General features: G+C 51.7%; 1 protein-coding gene across 1 annotated transcript; it reads right to left on the minus strand.

Moving 5' to 3' along the window:
* Window positions 1-203: 203 nt before the first annotated feature.
* FECH (ferrochelatase) lies at window positions 204-17,676 on the minus strand. Its single transcript, XM_082075841.1, has 11 exons — window positions 17,540-17,676; window positions 14,883-14,988; window positions 13,556-13,675; window positions 13,002-13,150; window positions 9,053-9,187; window positions 7,621-7,727; window positions 6,886-6,984; window positions 6,113-6,220; window positions 5,018-5,182; window positions 4,530-4,589; window positions 204-4,074 (listed from the first exon to the last, which is right to left on the minus strand). The coding sequence occupies exons 1-11, from the start codon at window positions 17,604-17,606 to the stop codon at window positions 3,940-3,942; spliced, it is 1,251 nt and encodes a 416-aa protein (XP_081931967.1). The 5' UTR covers window positions 17,607-17,676; the 3' UTR covers window positions 204-3,939.
* Window positions 17,677-17,702: the final 26 nt, after the last annotated feature.

Below are 17,702 nucleotides of genomic sequence, written 5' to 3' on the forward strand. Positions count from 1 at the left end.
ACGACCCTCAGCACCGGTCTGGAAAACAATCAGCGAAGTGCCTGATTTTTAATGTGAGAAATAAGCTGCCTAGAGACTGCTGGTAACTGGGTAAATTTACAGAATTCAAAAGTAGTGCAAGTCTTTTATTCACCATCTCTTGAGCCTGTTTTCACAGAAAGCCCGAAAACCACTTTTCACACAAAGCACAGCTCAGTTATTTCTTTAAAAAAAATTTATTTGAAATTCCGTCTTTATGGCAAACGCTACACAGTCAGATTATACAAATTGTTTGCGTTACATTAAGTGGAAGTCCTTGTTCAATCTGAAATGCATATGTTGGGCTAAACATGAGTATTTGTACACATCTGGCATTAAAAATCAAAGGAACTTTTCTCTCTCTTGCAGCCGACACTTCATGCTGATTTCCAGCTCTCGGGGTGTGACAGAAAGGGAAGATAAGGTGAGCTTCCTGATGTTCCCAGAAGCAGCGCAGCCCCGTGGAGCCGCGCTGGGAGAGCCTCGTCTCCGGGGGAGCGGCTCAGCCCGGACACCCCCCCAGCTCCGCTGTGGGAAGGGATCGTGCTTCTCAAACGCAGCCACTCGTGCGGGACTTGAGTCAGGAGAGCAGCCTGATGGTGAGCAAAGGCTGCACGCCGTCCCATCCGCAAAGCCTCTCCTCGCGGCACCGGGCTCCCAGCTCCCCGCGGCTGTTCTGTCGGGGCGTCTGTAAACGGTGAACACTCACCAATGACACAAAGTACCACAAAAGGAGTGCAATTAATAACAAAAGCAATCAAAGGAGATGACTGTTGGAGGATGACACCCCGGCGCCCAGCCCCGCTCAGCCCGCGGCCGGCCCAGCGGTAGCACCAACCACGGCGCACGGGCCACGCGCAGCGGGGCTGGGACCACGAGCTCCCAACGCAGCGGCGACACGGCCCCAGCGCGGGGACAAAGGCACGTGAACGGCGCTGGGCAGCTGCCGCCTCGGAGCCAGCGCAACGCGGAGCCCACCCCGCCTCGGGGACAGCGGCTGCGAGAGGACATGGATCCTTCCTCAGAATCACCCGTTAAAACAATCTCTTGACTGCAAATGGGACCCAGGAGACCAGCTCGGAGATCGGAAGCATCTAAAATAAGGCCAGATGAATTCCACTGCTCGGCAGCATAGTCAGAAACGCTCCCGAACAGAAAGCCCAGGATGAGAAGACTCCAATGGCAGCAGAATCCCCACTGTTCCCAGTCTCACTGTTATCGTGATTTCTGTTACAAACATGAAGCAGAGCTGCCAGCTACCTTGCTCAGGCAGTTTTTCAACAGGCTTTTGATGCTGCACTAAGACAAAACAACGTGTGTTCAACAGCAGGACAGAGTGATTTTCCATGATCCGTTCAGGGAAAAGAAGAACCCGCCAACTCCACGAGATGAGATCCGTCTGCTAAAAGCTAGAAAATGAAGTGATTTCTGCCTTATGGTCTTAACAGCAGCAACAGGCTTAGTAATTATCTCACTTGTGGTTACCATACTAAAAAGTGGATTTTAAATACCTGTTATTACTGGGACAAACATAATGCCTCATGATTAGTGCTGGCTATACTTGCAGCGCTCTCTCCAGTGTCAAAACAAAAAGCCCATGGGTATTTACAGTATCGCAGTGTTCACATGAAGTTACCTCTGCTCCCCAGCTTCAGCCACACTTGTAAACGTGGTGGCCACAACCTGGACCGGAAGGTCAACACGCCCTTGGGCTGGTAGGAAAGAGGTGAAGTAGGAAGCTCTTACAAACCAGGCTGCTTCCCGCCGACGCACACGTGTCAGCAGCGAAACGGCAACACAGAAAGTTCTTTGTCCAACAGGAGACGTAAGGCCGGCGTTCCCTTCCCAGCTGTACGGCAGACGCTTTTATTCTTTTGACATTGATTCAAAGCTTTTCCACGGAAATGTCACCCTTCCGTAGCCAAGCGATACACCCACTGCCCCGCCTGAGCGAGGGCAGGAATCGGCGCTGGGTCCCCGTCCTGCCGAGGCAGCAAGCGCAGAGCGAGGAGAACGGGCTCCGGACGGCACGGGCACCGAGGGCCGAGGAAGACTTGGTTCCGCCGAGCAGCGAGCGGCTGCGGGCCGCAGGGTTCCGGCGCCGGAGCGAGCTCAGTCTGTTGTGCTCCAATCGCACCGGGAAGCTGGGGATGGCAGTGGAGACGCGGGAGCCCGCGGGCCCTGGCGAGGCTGCCAGCAGGACCACGTTGCTCCATGGCAGGACTCGGTACAGGGGCTGCTCATTGCTTTACTGCCCCGTGTTTAATTCTTCTGACAAAAAGCAGAACAAGACAAACCCCTGTTATAGCAACAAAGGCCTGGTTTTTTTAACAACCCTATCCTTGAAAGATCAGAGGTTAAAACTCTTCATGCCTCACGATTCCACAAGCAAACAGAGCTGTCTCAGCAGCACGGCATCTGCTCCTCAAGCATCACCATTGGCCGAATCATCAGTTTACAGAAAACAACGTGCATTGCCAAAGTACCGGCGTTTCAGTGCTAATTACGTCAAGTAAACTTCTCTCCAGGAAGCCGGCGGGCAGAGCACCCCGGGACGGCCTGGTCCCATGGACAGGGCCAGCGTTGCTCTGGCCCCAGGACCACACTAAGGTGCTGCGGTTCTGCTGCCCCAAAGTCCCCAATGCCACACGTGGAGCGGTGACCGGCCTACAGAAAACCCCTCCTGTCCCAGGAGAACCCCAACACCATCCCGGTGCTCACAGGGAGGGAATTCTGCCCCAAAACGGGTGTTCACACTACAGAACTCAGCAGGGGATCCAGCAGATCTGAGGCACCCAGACACCTGCCAAAACGAGCACAAAGTTCCGCTGGGTTGGGAGCCCATCCTCCCGGCGCCATCACTGCCCAAATGTAACAAAGTTCAGCTGTTAACAAAGTAAGCGCGGTGTCAGCGCCGTGTCCATCCGTCCTGACCCATCACCAGCTCCGTCTGCAGCCACAACAGCAGCTGAGCTCGGCAGCTGTGCCTCTGAACCCTACAGGTACCCACAAAACCCACCGGGCTGCACCGGGAAGCGCAGAGCAGAGCCATCAACCTCCTGAGAGCAAGCTCGCTGCCTACACTTATTTACCCAACAGAGAAAGCCCTTTTAAAGAATAATTTTAAAAAGCCATTTTGCTTAGAAGAGAGAGAAACGTTTCAATGCACAGTGCTGACGGCAGCCAGCCTGGAACCACGGACAATGTGAGCACGTTCTTCACATCGCCCAAGCAGGCTCATCCTTTCCTTTCACGCCTTCCAAACGCGGTGGCTTTCCTGCAGAGAACGAGAGCGTTTTCTCTAGCAATGTAAACACATCTTGTGCGTTCTACCATCCCAGCTAAGCTTCCACCAGAAGTCAAAAACCAAACCAAAGCCTTATCTTTATGTTCTAAAAATATATGTGCATTACTTAAAAAGCACTAGAAGTCACTTGATCCTCAAACCGCCTGAAAAACCACTCTTGGAAGAGACAATCAGTGACTACACTGGTTATACTGTACCTTAAGCAAAACCAAACCAAATAACTGTACGCTTGACCTGCAAAGCTGAAATGAATACACTCACGACAAAACTGCATACAAACAAATCCCTGCAGAGGAAACAGAAGCTAAGTGGTAGAAAAGGGTTTTTTTAAGTTTTTCAGTGCATACTTATGGGCTCACGCTAAGTCCAATCAGAATCAGACAGAACGAGATCTCTTCACCTCTCGCAGGATAAACGCCCTTATTCCCTACTGTCTACAAATTCTTCTCAAACAAAGGAAACCTAAGGAAAAAACCAAACAAACAAAAAGCTCAAGTTGTCCCCATCGTCCCACGAGGTTACGTCACAGCCCACCGCCCGCGGCGGTGCCGGGAGGGCCCGGTCGAGCGCGTTGTCCCGGCCGTCCCGCGCCGCCCGCTGCTCCGCCGGCGCTGTCACGGCTGCTGGCTGGTGAAGAAGGCCTTGGTCTCCCTGCAGACGGGGTTGACGCAGAGCGGGCAGCACAGCGTCAGCTGCCGGGAGCAGACCTCGTTGGACTGCAGGTGCGAGCACACCAGGTCTGCCAGAGCCTGCAACACAGCGAATCACACATCAGAACCCAGCAAACCCACCTGCGCACCGCAACAGAACGCCTGCACGTCACACTGACTGCTGACAGCACCGAGTTGTTGTGCAGCCATCAGACCGTGTTTTTAAGCACTTCCCTCCGCTACTTCAGGGAAAATCCTGCTGTAAAATTGCATCAGCATAGTATCTTACAAGAAATATTTCATTAGAAGATTACTACAAATGAATACAAAACTGTTTTTCTTTGTTAAACCAAACATCTGAACTTCTTTAAAACAAAGAAACAAACCCAACACAAACCGTGGTAAAAGAAAACACTTTGTGGTACATAGACTAAGGGTTTCCACTTCTGTTCTTCCACTCAAAATACTTTAAAACTACAAGACAACACCCAAAATCTAGTAGGAAACAAACACAGAGCAGCAAACTTGTGTGGCTATTACAGCAAAGCAGGTACCTTGGAGAACAGTGGATTTCCATTGAGAGACTCCGCTCTTCTGATATTTTCAACTCCGCACTGAATCAGAAACAAGGAGGAAAAAAGTTGAGTCTGCTGGAACATTCACTGGCCAGCTTTCAAAAATTCCTCCTTCCTAGTTCATTCAGACGTTCCCCCAAAATGCTGCAACTAAAGGCAATGCCACATTTTTCAATACAGTAAAAATAACTATGGTGCAAAATTTCACTCTGTTGCCAAAAATCAATTATTTTTTTTTAGTAAGGATAGTAGTGGTTTAAAGAGTTAGTTGTAGAAAGCCAATTCCCACCCGTTTTGTGTAGCTGAAAATTAATTTAAGCCAGTTCAGATTAATTTTCAATTTACAGAAACATAACATTTGCCCCAAATCATATTGCAAGAAGCAGCCACAAAGCAAATTTCAAAGCAGGAAAAGTGATCTTGGAGCCCCACTTTCCAAAGAGTTATAAAAACCACAGACCATTTACCTCATTTGCTAAAACTTGGGCATACTCGATATCCAGCTCATACAGCGTTTCGATGTGGTCACTGGTGAAGGCGATTGGGACCAGCAGCATGTTCTTCTTTCCCCTCTGGCACAGCCCTTTAATGGTCTCATCGGTCTGCGGCCCAAGCCAAGGCATCGGGCCAACCTGGAGGAAAAGGGGGAGGCAAATTAAAGAGAGAAAAACACCCCTCATTAAATCACTCTTCCAATGAACAGCCATGTTTTCTCAGGCAGGACAACAGGCCCGATTATGGTTAACGTGGGGCCAGTTATTTGTATTTCCCTGCTACTGCTAGTACCTCCCACTTTGTTAATTTTCTTATGAAGACGTACTGTCCTGCTGTTCAAATCCCAGAGGAACAGAACCTGGGCTGGCCTAAATGAGACTCTTACTAAAATAAATGACAGTTTAAATACAGGTCTGCTCTTTTCAGTTCAACAACACCCTGGCCAGGGTTTACCTGCCTTTTCCAGGGCATCCTGCCCCTTCCCCTCTACTATTCGGGGCTGATGTACCATAATACGCAATTTGGAGAACAAGACAACGATGGCATGATGGGCGTAATGCCCCTGAGACGTAAGGTCCCTTGTAGTATGTAATTCTGGTAGAACTGATGTTCCTTGCTGTTTGCAGCAGTGCTATAATAGCAAGTACAAAGTCATGCAAGCAGTCTCTGTCGAGAACAACGAAGCCTGTTTGGATGAGGCTCGTGTAATTATTCAGAATGCCCACTGCACAGAGATGACTTTGGAAAAATGGCTCAGAGATCCTCAAAAAGCAACACCTTAAAAATCCAGCAGGTGCTCAACTCTTCCTTCTGACAGAAAAAGACAAATGCCAAACTGGATGTTATGAGACCGTAGGTTTTCTAACAGACACGCAAAACATCTGCTTTAAAAGGAGGCAATATAGAAAAAAGGCGAGAAGTTGTGAATAAAGAGTATCATCTGCAAAGATTCTGTTCTAGCAGAAACACTTGCTGAAAAAGGGCAAAAGGTCCAGAGGTGATGACCTTCTCAAGCTGTAAGATCCTGAAGTCCTGCAGAGCGGAGCAGCGGCTCCCTGCGCACGTACCTTGGACTGCCACACCAGCCGGTACGGGTTGGAGTAGTTCAGCTTCTCCATGACCCTCTGCACGGTGGCTCCCACTTCTTGAGGGTACGGATCGCCACGGTTCACCACCTGCCACACAACACAGCACAGCTCTAGTGCAGGAACGCGCTGGGCAGAGCACCCCAGCCGGGGAAGGGAACGTGCAGTGCGGGATGTGGCCATCGAGTGCCTGGCTCATCCCAAACAGAGACAAAAAAGTGTGTTCCTGTCTGGCAAAATCAACCACGAAGCTGCTTTGCCAGTACACCTACTCCTCCTCCTTCACACAAGAAATGATACATTCTTCTATTGTTGTATATAGACATGGCTACACTTTGGTAACAGCACTACGTTTTTGAGAAACGATCTGAGAGCCACATCACTGCAGTTGCTGGTTGCTAACAGAGGATCAAGTCATTTATTGCAACCTTGCAAAGATTTTTACTTTCATTTCTTCAGGAAAAGTATTATCACCGCTTCCTAGAGGTGAGGAAATAACCCAGTTTTCCCCTCCATTACCATCCGGGTTTGAGCTGGCAAGTTGGTGAGGCCACGAAAGCAGCCAGGGAGTGTGACCCAACCCGGAGTGCCCACAGTGACATCTGTCACCTCCAGCGCTGCGTCAGCCTTGCAGCCGCAGCTGGCCAACTCACCGCCTGCTCCTTTTACGTGTGCCGGGCACTCCCACAGCTGGGGCCCTACCCAGACCCAGGACTCTGGTCTAACAGGGGCAGAAACGACGCGACACAACTCACAGACATGGGCAGCGAGTGAGCTGAGAAGAGGATGACGACGTCTTTCCTTTTGTCAGGTGGAAACATGTTCAGTTCCTTCTGTATGTGATCAGTGAAGCACTGTTCAGAAAAATACAACAAAACAAAGCAGAGACCTGAATCAGAAGCACTGAGAAGCACTATGTGATTTCAAATGACCCAACACAGGCAACTTCAACGTTCCAGGTTGCCTTAAGAACTTTGAAATCCCCTTTGGTACGTGTGGGGCAACAGCGAGAGACAGCAGGTATTGCACACTGTCCAGGACAGCATGTCACCGGGCCAGTCCCAACACATCAAAGACCTCTGTGAACTTCTGATCAGCCCAAGGGTTTTATGTTCCATCAGCTTGTTACTGGCATCTTAAGGAACTCAACCCAGCTCTCCTCCATTCTTCTTTTAGTACATTCTACAGCTAAAAAATCTCATGAGCTTTGTTAGAACCTAAGACATTATCTAAGTCAAGTGTTTCTTCAGAATACTTCTGTTGCTTAACGTGATACTGTGTTATTACAGGCAGAAAATACCTCTAAAAAGGAACCTCAGCAAATGTGTATTTCCTCAGCTCTCTGCTGTTGTAAAGTCAGGTGCAACGCAAAGGTCCCAGGTTCCTCCACCAGCCCAAGGCAAACCCAGGGAACGGCGACTCAGGCCCATGTCGGACCCGCTCGGTTCCCACCTGGCGCTGCTGAGGTCAGCGCGCACACGAACACACACCTGAATGAGCAGGGGATGTGTGGGCCAGCGGTCGATTATGCTCCACTTCATCTTCGGCTTCTCCCCCTTTTTATGATAGTGGCGATAAATGGCATTTAAACTGCTTCCTGAAAGGCAGAGAATTAAGCCAAGGAATTAGCAACTTGTCAGATGAAAACAGTTTTGTAGCAAGGTATTATATTTTAAAATTATATTTTTAAATGCTATATGTTTAACATTTAAAAAATATTTAATATTTTAAAAATATTTAAAATGCAAGCATAAATCAGAACTGAGAGCCTCAAATGGGAACAACCATATCAAAGTTCATACAATGTACCAATTATATCAAACTTCATATAACGTGCCAGCCAAGAACAATTTGCTAAATGACTATTTAACTGAAGAACCATTATTGCTCTAGTCTCCATGAAGAAAGCTCACTCAGTGGTGTTCCTGAGCCTTCAGTTTATGTTATCTCACCATCACAAAGGTAACATAAAGCTACCCTGAATAAAGAAGTCTCTACCCAAAATTTGGAATGACAGGAAACTCTGAGGAGCTTGAGCTGGCAATGGAACCCTGGGGCAGGGACACTCTGAGGGGGGGACACTGGCAGTGATGCTCCCTGCGCTGGCAGACAGAAATGTGGACGCGTTCCTCAGTACAGACGCAGGGCCGCATTACCTGGTACAGACACAGAGCCCCGTTCCCTGGGACAGGCGCAGGGCCGCGTCTCCCGGGACAGGCGCAGGGCCCCGTCTCCCGGGACAGGCGCAGGGCCCCGTCTCCCGGGACAGGCGCAGGGCCCCGCTCCCCGGGACAGGCGCAGGGCCCCGCTCCCCGGGACAGGCGCAGGGCCCCGCTCCCCGGGACAGGCGCAGGGCCCCGCTCCCCGGGACAGGCGCAGGGCCCCGCTCCCCGGGACAGGCGCAGGGCCCCGTCTCCCGGGACAGGCGCAGGGCCCCGCTCCCCGGGACAGGCGCAGGGCCCCGTCTCCCGGGACAGGCGCAGGGCCCCGCTCCCCGGGACAGGCGCAGGGCCCCGTCTCCCGCGACAGGCGCAGGGCCCCGTCTCCCGCGACAGGCGCAGGGCCCCGTCTCCCGCGACAGGCGCAGGGCCCCGTCTCCCGCGACAGGCGCAGGGCCCCGTCTCCCGCGACAGGCGCAGGGCCCCGCTCCCCGCGACAGGCGCAGGGCCCCGTCTCCCGCGACAGGCGCAGGGCCCCGTCTCCCGCGACAGGCGCAGGGCCCCGCTCCCCGGGACAGGCGCAGGGCCCCGTCTCCCGCGACAGGCGCAGGGCCCCGCTCCCCGGGACAGGCGCAGGGCCCCGTCTCCCACGACAGGCGCAGGGCCCCGCTCCCCGGGACAGGCGCAGGGCCCCGCTCCCCGGGACAGGCGCAGGGCCCCGCTCCCCGCGACAGGCGCAGGGCCGCTGCGCCCGCAGACTCACCGGTGGTGGAGCAGCTGTACTGCGGGTACTGCGTGAAGGCGACGGCTCTCTCCACGCCGTCCCGCTCCATCTCCTCGATCGCCTCCTCGGTCAGCGGGTGCACATATCGGAAGCCAATGTAGTACTTGTGAGGCGCTGCCGGCCACACACAGCAAGGGAAACAGCAGAAAACAACCAAGAACTCTCAGTAACAGCTCATTAATAAGTATGAAGTACAGAACCACCCAGACTGAAACTACTGAAATGAACTTGTTGATAGTTTTCTGGCTACTTTTCTAAACCACTGTCATATAAACGCATCTTTCTTTGGCCAAGTATTTTTGTGGTCACTCACTTTGGTGTTAGCAGAATTCAGAAGTGATTAATACTATTGTTTGCTTCCACAAGAAGCACCATTCTTCTGGTTTTACTTAGTTTAGCAGAGACGTGCTTTGCAAACCCTGCAGAGCTCTGACATGGTACTGGGCAAGTTCTGATTTAAAGGCAGCATTGCCAAAACCGCGTCGTTACAAGATGCCAAATGCACACTGCCGTGCCCTGACACAGACCACAGCTACAGACGTGCTATGGGCTTCCTAATGGCACAGCTCAACGCGCTTACTGAAACCACAGCTTGGGTGCTTTAAAAACACACAGATCACTCAAATGCCAAAACCCTGCGAAAAACAAGGCTTTCTTCACTCTGCCACGCAAAAGGAAACACATACTGCTTAAGCAGTTTGCACATTTCAGGAAATCTTATTTGCCTAAACTTCCAAATGTAATTGGGCTGCAATTTTGTGTTTTCCATTTCCCATCTCTAATCTTTAGGGTGTCAGCTGCGAGGTTTGGGGAGCACGGTCTGGCCAGGGGAGGCTAGGGGGAGGTTCTCTGGGAGCAGCAGCAAATAATGACCCAGCTTCAGAAGCCCCGGCAGCCAGGGACCTCAGTAATACTCTTAAATGGCATTAAAACAAGTCCAACTGACCAGAGCACAGACAGTGGGAGTTTAACCTGGGAAAGGACACACCGGGAAAAAACATGGCCAACTTGGAAACTGCCTGCAACGCTCCCCAGGATGAGGTTTTGTCCTGGCAGCAAAGGAGAGATTCTCACGTCTGTACACATATTCTGCTGTTCCAGTGAGGTCAGAACCACTGGAAACAGAGACACCTCCTTCCTCAAAGAGCTGCCGGTCTGAAGAACCTACGTGACCCCTCATCCCGTGAGCTTTCCATCTGCTGACAAGGGAATCCCAGCTAAAATACAGCTTGGAAGAAACACCACAAATCACTATTAAAAACAATCCAAAAGCAAGATGAGACTTAATAAAGTATGATTACCACTGCAAGACATCGGCCTATTTGAAGCCAGAACTAAAAAATCAAAACAAAACCCAAAAAACAATAGAAACAGATACTTCTGTCATCATGGCTGTGTGTTTTATTCTCACAGGCTACTGAGCCTGCCCAGCCCCGCTCACTCAGAAGGAAAAACTCTCATCCATTTTCAGAGAGCTGCCTGTAACAATGAAGATTCATTTTCAAATGATTTTGTTTCCAGATGACATAGGTGAGGCTGCTTATTTACTACTTTAGATTAGTCCCATTGCCAAAGTATCACATGTCAAATGGATACTACAAGTCAGTGAATCAGCAAATTGATTAATTTAGGCAGGAGGGAATTCACAGGTGGTTATTGACACTGTCTAACATGAGCTCTTCACCAACTGCAAATAAACAGCGACCATAAACCCTACGCCCCAAAAGTCCAGATCAAGGTAAAACAAGTATCCAAAGTATTTCTCCTCTGCCACGTGTTTTAAGTCTTATCACCAAACCTGCCAGTTACTCATTAACAGGGCCTGGCGCTCCCAAAGTGCTACCACGAGCACATGATATTCCAAAACACACAGCCCGGTCTGGAAGCACGTCCAGCTGCTCCAAGCTACTCTGAAGCAGCGCAGGACTCGGTGTCGCTGCAGCGCTCCTTGAAACGCGTAAGGAAACGGTTCGCACTCAAGTCAATTGTCAGCAGTGACTGGCACCTTCGTTTTTCAAACTGCAGCTACTGTTAGGTAAAAAAGCAGGTGTCCGAACGGCTTATCAGGTATAAGAACTGCACAGAGGGAGGCTGACTGCACAAAAAGTGCTCACCAAACAAAAGCAAATGGGAGTGGTACACTGAGAGACGCAGATAAACTTTCTAAGCGTTATCTCCAGCACCTGCTGCACGCCTGACCCTTCGGGGTACGGCTGCTGCAAACGCCGCTGCCTCGCACGGTTCTGCACTCGCAGGGGCCACAGCGGGCACGGAGCTAGAGAGCAGCATCTGCAGAAAAAGGACCCAACACCAGCAGAATGAAGGGATCAGTGACACCCTACATGAACAAAGAAATTCATTTGGTTCCAGCCTTCCAATAGCACTACTTTTCACTTCCCGGAGCCTTTTACCGATCTTCTACCTCTAGCCCTTTTCCACCCACGTCTGGAGCAGATGCCACAAAGAACTAAAAACAGCTGCCATGAGAGGCAAGACACAGAACGTGGCCATCACTCTTGAGCGGCTATTCGGAAGCTCCCAATTTCTAGTGCTGCCACTCACATTTATTAATGCCATGGGTTTAGTGTCACAGAGCAAGGAACTGTACCATAAAAGGTACTGTAAGCAACTGACCTCTGGCCTTCAACAAGCAGCAGAGACAAACCAGACTTCTCGTTCATCACAGCTAACTGCACAACACCACAAGCTGAAGTCAAACTCACAACTCATCTGAAAGCAGTTTAGCCAAACTAGTGAAATTTCACCATGAGTGCACTTAACCTGGGTGACAAATGACTCACGCATCAGTTTGGCCTGAGGTTTTAGGAGAGGGATTGAACAGAGCTGAATCACCAGTTACAGTTCTGCCAAGGACCGCGGCTGTCTGTCTGCACACCCGGCCCATGGCAATCACACGGCAAAACGTGGCAGCTGAAGCCCGCAGTGAAAGGACATTCACAGCAGCGTCTGCCCCGTTTCCATCACAGCGGTGCTGGAAGGCAGCGCGGCACAGGGCCAGCGTGCGACTCACAGCGCCCTGCGTGCAGAGCAAGGTTCAGAGCGGCTCCGTGACCCGCGAGCAAGGCTGTGTTCACCTTTAAAGTTCTCTGGTTATCCCAGACCTGGCACAGGCTGTTATCTGCTTCCGCCCATGGCAAACCGTTAGGCCTTATCTCCTGCGCACGCTGGGGTGGGGCTCTGCTATTGCTCAAACACGCCCTGCAAGTTCATCTCCGAAACTGAAACTGCATCTGGCTTTCCAACCCATCCCTTCTTCAGTCCCAAAATCCAGCCTAATTGGTGTGCGTTCTTTTATCCGTTATGAATAGTTAAGGATTCAGACAACGTTCTAAAGGCTCTGGATACATCCGAGTGATAATTGCAGAGGGACATTTCAGAGGAACAAAAGACACCTGTGGCTCTGGAGAGCAGTCAGACTCCCGACACCCTCCCACACAGTCACCCGTTCTCTATGGGTGACTCTTCCTGCAGGATGAAACACGTCAGAACCATGGAAAGGGGGACATCAGCAGGGCAGCTTTTCAGCCTGGGCACAGACAGAGGTGGCACATACTGGGTCCAGCCCCAGAAGGTGGGTCCATGTTTGGTTGGTGGTTTTCGGTGCTCCGCTGTGTTACGCAGGCTGACTGAGCACAACAGCACTCTCCAAAATCAAAGCCATTCTCCAATGTAGCCACAGAACTGACTACAGCACAAAACCATATTTGCATGCGTGGGAATGCCATGCTTTCGTATATGCTGAGTTTTTAACAAGTCAGAACTCCTGCAATATTGCTGTTAGCATTTCCTATCAGGACTGAGAACACTGTTCACACAATAAAAACGAAGAACCAAAAGCTGCTTTACAAGTGTATACTGTCAACATACGAGACAGAAGAGACTCGAAGCCAGCAGAGTGAAGACGTACCGGTGCGAGGAGACATGCTGTCCAGCAGCTTCACCATGCCCTCCCCCTGCAGCGCCGTCCACTTCTTGATGGGCGACCCGCCTCCGATCCTGCTGTACTGCTCCTGGATCTTCGGTGTGCGGCGTTTGGCAATGAACGGTGCTAATTTACTAAAGCATTCCAAAGGAACACGTATTAAAATCATCACCCAAACCACCACCCCTTTCCCCAAATCTCTGCTGCAGTGGGTTTTCTGCAAGAATCTCCCCAAACTACAGCACAGCAGCACTGCATGGCTTGTTTCATGTTTTATTCCATTGCCCTTCCCAGCCTTACTAGGCGATAGGAAACCACAATTTGCAATTATCATAGAAACATAGAAGAAGATTAGATTTAAAGAAGATTCAATTAGAACGATTTTGGCATGCCTATTTCCAGTTAATTGTAACACCGTTTCGTGCACTGACTGGTCCCAAGATGAAAGAGTCTTAAGAATGTTGATAAACACAGAAGCTACAGCTAAGACAGCAACACCCAACAGTGACTGTAATGCCGGAGTTCGCAGCGTTTCTCACTTTTGAGCTGGAAGCGTCATTAGATCTCTGTCCAGGAAGAGACGAAGCAGGAAATCATGCACGTCATCCAGCCGTTCTGGACCTCCCATGTTTAACATCAAGATTCCTGTTTTAGGTTTCCTATGGAAGCAAGAGATATTTCAAATTCTAGTAAACTACTGCTTTTATTGTTATATATTATTATCACAAAACAATCTGCTTATCCTTCTGCATTTGTCTTCTGCAAAAGCAGCATCCTATTTAGAAGTTCATCCTGCTTAAGTAAAAATACGAACTACAAGCATGAATAGCCAGAGAGCAAGTATTTACGTGACCTTTACTTAAAAAACCAAAGCAAACCAAACCAAAAAACCAAAACCATTTCACAACACAGAGTTTAACTGGAAATTGGCAGATGAAGGCTGCCCGGGAGGTTATAAAACAGGGCCCAGGAACTATCTCAGCTGAATGCCAGCTGAACATTCCAAGCAAACCAAGCAGAGCCTCTGCAGAAAGCAGACTAGCTACCCACACAGGTCTTTGTCTTCAGTACTCTGGAGACACACCTCGCCTTCTGAAGCAGTGAAAGCAGCAAAGAGCCATTCTACACATAAAATAAGTGCAGGGTTGGCTTTGTTTGTGCTGTTGCTCTGTTGGCTGGTTGGTTTTTTTCCCCACAATGGGTTTTCTATCCCGGTGCAGGTCTGCAGTGTTCCAAGGATGACGTCCCTCGGAGCAGATGGCGGCACCAGCTCGTACAGAAACGGCTGCTGATCACAGCTCTCACCCAGGAGCCGTGTTTGCCCACAGAACCGATTCCCCTGCCCGAGGGAGCCCGGTGGCCAGGACCTCCCCGGACGGAGCCCAGGCCGCCTGCGGAGCTTTGCCCTCCCCTCCTTAACACCAAATCTCACAGAGGGAGACTGAGAGGAGCCCACGCATGCCCAGATGGGCCGGGACCTGTGTTTCCATTCTGCTCCTCCTGGAGCGTCTTTCAGGAGGTTGCTGAATAAAGCCCAGGAAGCAGGAACCAGAATCTCAAATAATATCATCCTACTGTTTGTTCTTCTATTGTTTCAGCGTTGCCTCAGGCCCTACCATGGGCCACGGCCTGGCTGCAGAGAACAAGGCATCCTCACCCACAGGACGGGGAAAACAAGAGGCCTCTGAGTGCAGCCGGCCAGATAAAAGCAATCACACACGCACAAGACTCTAGATCAAGCCCCGTGACTGCCACGTTTTACCACACAAACAGCTTTGCTGTGCAAGTCAAGCAGCACAGCGTATCAGAGCGGGACAGCGGGCAGGAGAGCCGGGCACACCCGCCCAGGCCTCGCTGCAAACTCACCGCGCGGCGGGCTGGATTTCGGGTTTGGTGCTCTCCGTCACGGCGGCCGCAGTCGCCTGGCCCCTCCATCGCACCGGGACCTGCAGCTGGGAGCTGCTCCTCACAACTGCAAGACAGATAACAGCACAGTGACAACCCTGCGCCAGACGGGCACTAATCCCCCACTGCTCACAAACACGCTCGGCCGTACCACAACGCTTGGCATTACTCACTTAAGCTCAGGTCCTTGAGTCAAAGACAGTCATAAAATTGCAAGGTTCTGCCTTTCTTTAAACACTCTGTACACTAAAGGCTTTTCAGATATCAGGCAGCAACCTAAAACCAACTAAAAGCCTCACTGATCTTTAAGCTTCAACCTTAAGTCCAAAATAACTGGTGACAACACAAGAGAACGTATGCGGGGCTGGCATGCTGAGGAATTATGTCAAGCTATGTAACTCCTCATGGTGCACATATAGCTGAGCCAGCTCTAGACAAGCAAAGTACTTCTGCACCGCCTCCACAACGCAGGTTGGATGTTTGTTAACGCAGGGTCCCCAGCAAGCCCCCGGACGGAAGGTCAGCGCCCCCAGCCCCAGGCACGCGTCCCCTCGGACGGCGCTGTGTCGGGCACCCCGCGCAGCCTTCTGTCTGCCCAGCCCCGCAAATTCTGCTGCTCCTGGGTTTCAGCATCAGCCAAACACCAGGATACTTTACCTCCCACCCGCTGGTCGCTGTCTGCTTTTTCAAAAGCACACTTTGTTTTCCTTAGGAGTTCATAGTCATTACACGACACTTTTGAGCGCAACAATAGTGTGAATTGCCCAAGATGAAAGAAATTGTTCAATTCTGCATTGCCGGCTCTCCAGCGATCGTTTGGTGCGACGCTTCCCTGGCCAGACTGCGGGAGATCAGCAGCAATTGAGCCCCAGCAGCACCGCGCTCGGGGTCCCCCGCCGGGAGGAGCGTCGTGCAGTTCACAGCTCCCTAATAACATCCTGAACGGGCTGAATGCCCTCAAAACCCGCTGAAATCAATGACAGCAAAAAGCATCTTGCAAATCCAGCTTCTTACTGGGGATTAGGAGTGTGTAGCTGTGGATGCCTGTGTCTGCAGTGATATAAAAGCCTACAGACTAAAGAAGTTCCATTCAAGCACCACTGATGCCAGAAAGACTCTTTTCAAATATTTATAATCTTCCTTCAGGTCTTAGCTTATTACTTTTTGAAGCACTGACAGTGTATGTAGATTATGCAGAACACAAAGGCTGTATTGATCCTTCTGTAAATAGGTACTGCAATGCATTTGTTTTACTTAAGGTGAGGTTCATGCACATTTTTATCCGCATCACAAAGCGCACGACGCAGAACACACAGGATGAGCGACGCTGATGATTCCAGCTTCCTGGAAAAAAGCCTTCTTTTGAAAGTTTGAGAAATGACACGATGGCAGGATTGGACCTCCGGCACCCAGGCAGGGTGACAGGGCGCCCGGGCAGGATGACACAGCACCCGGCGTGCCCGCGGGCTCCCGAGACGTCACCCGCTGCTGCAGCACCGCAGGGCGACGTGCGGTGTGTGCAGAGACACGGAAAGAGCTGCCGGGGATGGGGCGCACAGAACCGCGTGTTGTACAGCCGTGCATGCAACTGCGTGTCGTACAACAGCGCACAGAACCGCGTGTTGTACAACCGTGCATGCAACTGCGTGTCGTACAACAGCGCACAGAACCGCGTGTTGTACAGCCGTGCATGCAACTGCGTGTCGTACAACAGCGCACAGAACCGCGTGTTGTACAACCGTGCATGCAACTGCGTGTCATACAACAGCGCACGGAACCGCGTGTTGTACAGCCGTGCATGCAACTGCGTGTCGTACAACAGCGCACAGAACCGCGTGTTGTACAGCCGTGCATGCAACTGCGTGTCGTACAACAGCGCACAGAACCGCGTGTTGTACAACAGCGCACGGAACCCCGTGTTGTACAACAGCGCACGGAACCGCGTGTTGTACAACAGCGCACGGAACCGCGTGTTGTACAACAGCGCACGGAACCGCGTGTTGTACAATCGTGCACAAAACTGTGTGTTGTACAACCGTGCACAGAACCGCATGTTGTACAACAGCGCACAAACTGTGTTGTACAACAGTGCACAGATGTGCACGGACAGTCGATATAACGCACTTCGCAGCGCTACAGTAGCTCTGAAACGGGCTTGTAACTGCACTTATTACCCACACCTCCCCGCAACTGGCCTTATTGTGAAAAAGCAGCCTGTGAATGGTTCACCGAGGATGATTTTTACACAAACGCGTTCTGAAAAGGAAAGCGCCTCATTTAAAACGAAACTCCAGCGGAGGCGGGGCGGGGGGGGGACGACAGACAATGAAACACCGAGCCCGTTAGCAGCAAACGCCGAATTTCTCTCGGATGACAAACCCCGCAGCCCCCGAGGAGGACAAATCATCCCCCGGCCGCCGCTCGCTCCGCCGGGACGCGGACACCGGAGGCACCGGAGGCCCCGCCAGCGTTACGCAAAGACACCTCGTTGTGTAACGCGCTCCCGGCTCTCCCGCCGCCCTCCGGCCCCCGCAGCCCCCGCGGCGCGGCCGGCAGCCCCCACCCCGCCCGCCGGCCCCCCCGTGGTCGCTTCCCGCGGCCGGCGCCCGCACACTCACGGTGACGCGCCGCTCGTCCTGCGGCGGCAGCGGCGGCGGCGGCCATCTTGGCGGCGCCCGCCCGCATTCCCTCAGACAGCCCCGCCACCGCCTCTAGGGCTCCGACGGCTCCACCGCCCCCGTCGCCGCCGCCGCCGCCCCCCGGCACCGCCCCCGCTGCCGT

The sequence above is a fragment of the Streptopelia decaocto genome (assembly GCF_964273445.1).
Source record: "Streptopelia decaocto genome assembly, chromosome: Z".
NCBI classification, from domain to species: Eukaryota; Metazoa; Chordata; class Aves; order Columbiformes; family Columbidae; genus Streptopelia; species Streptopelia decaocto.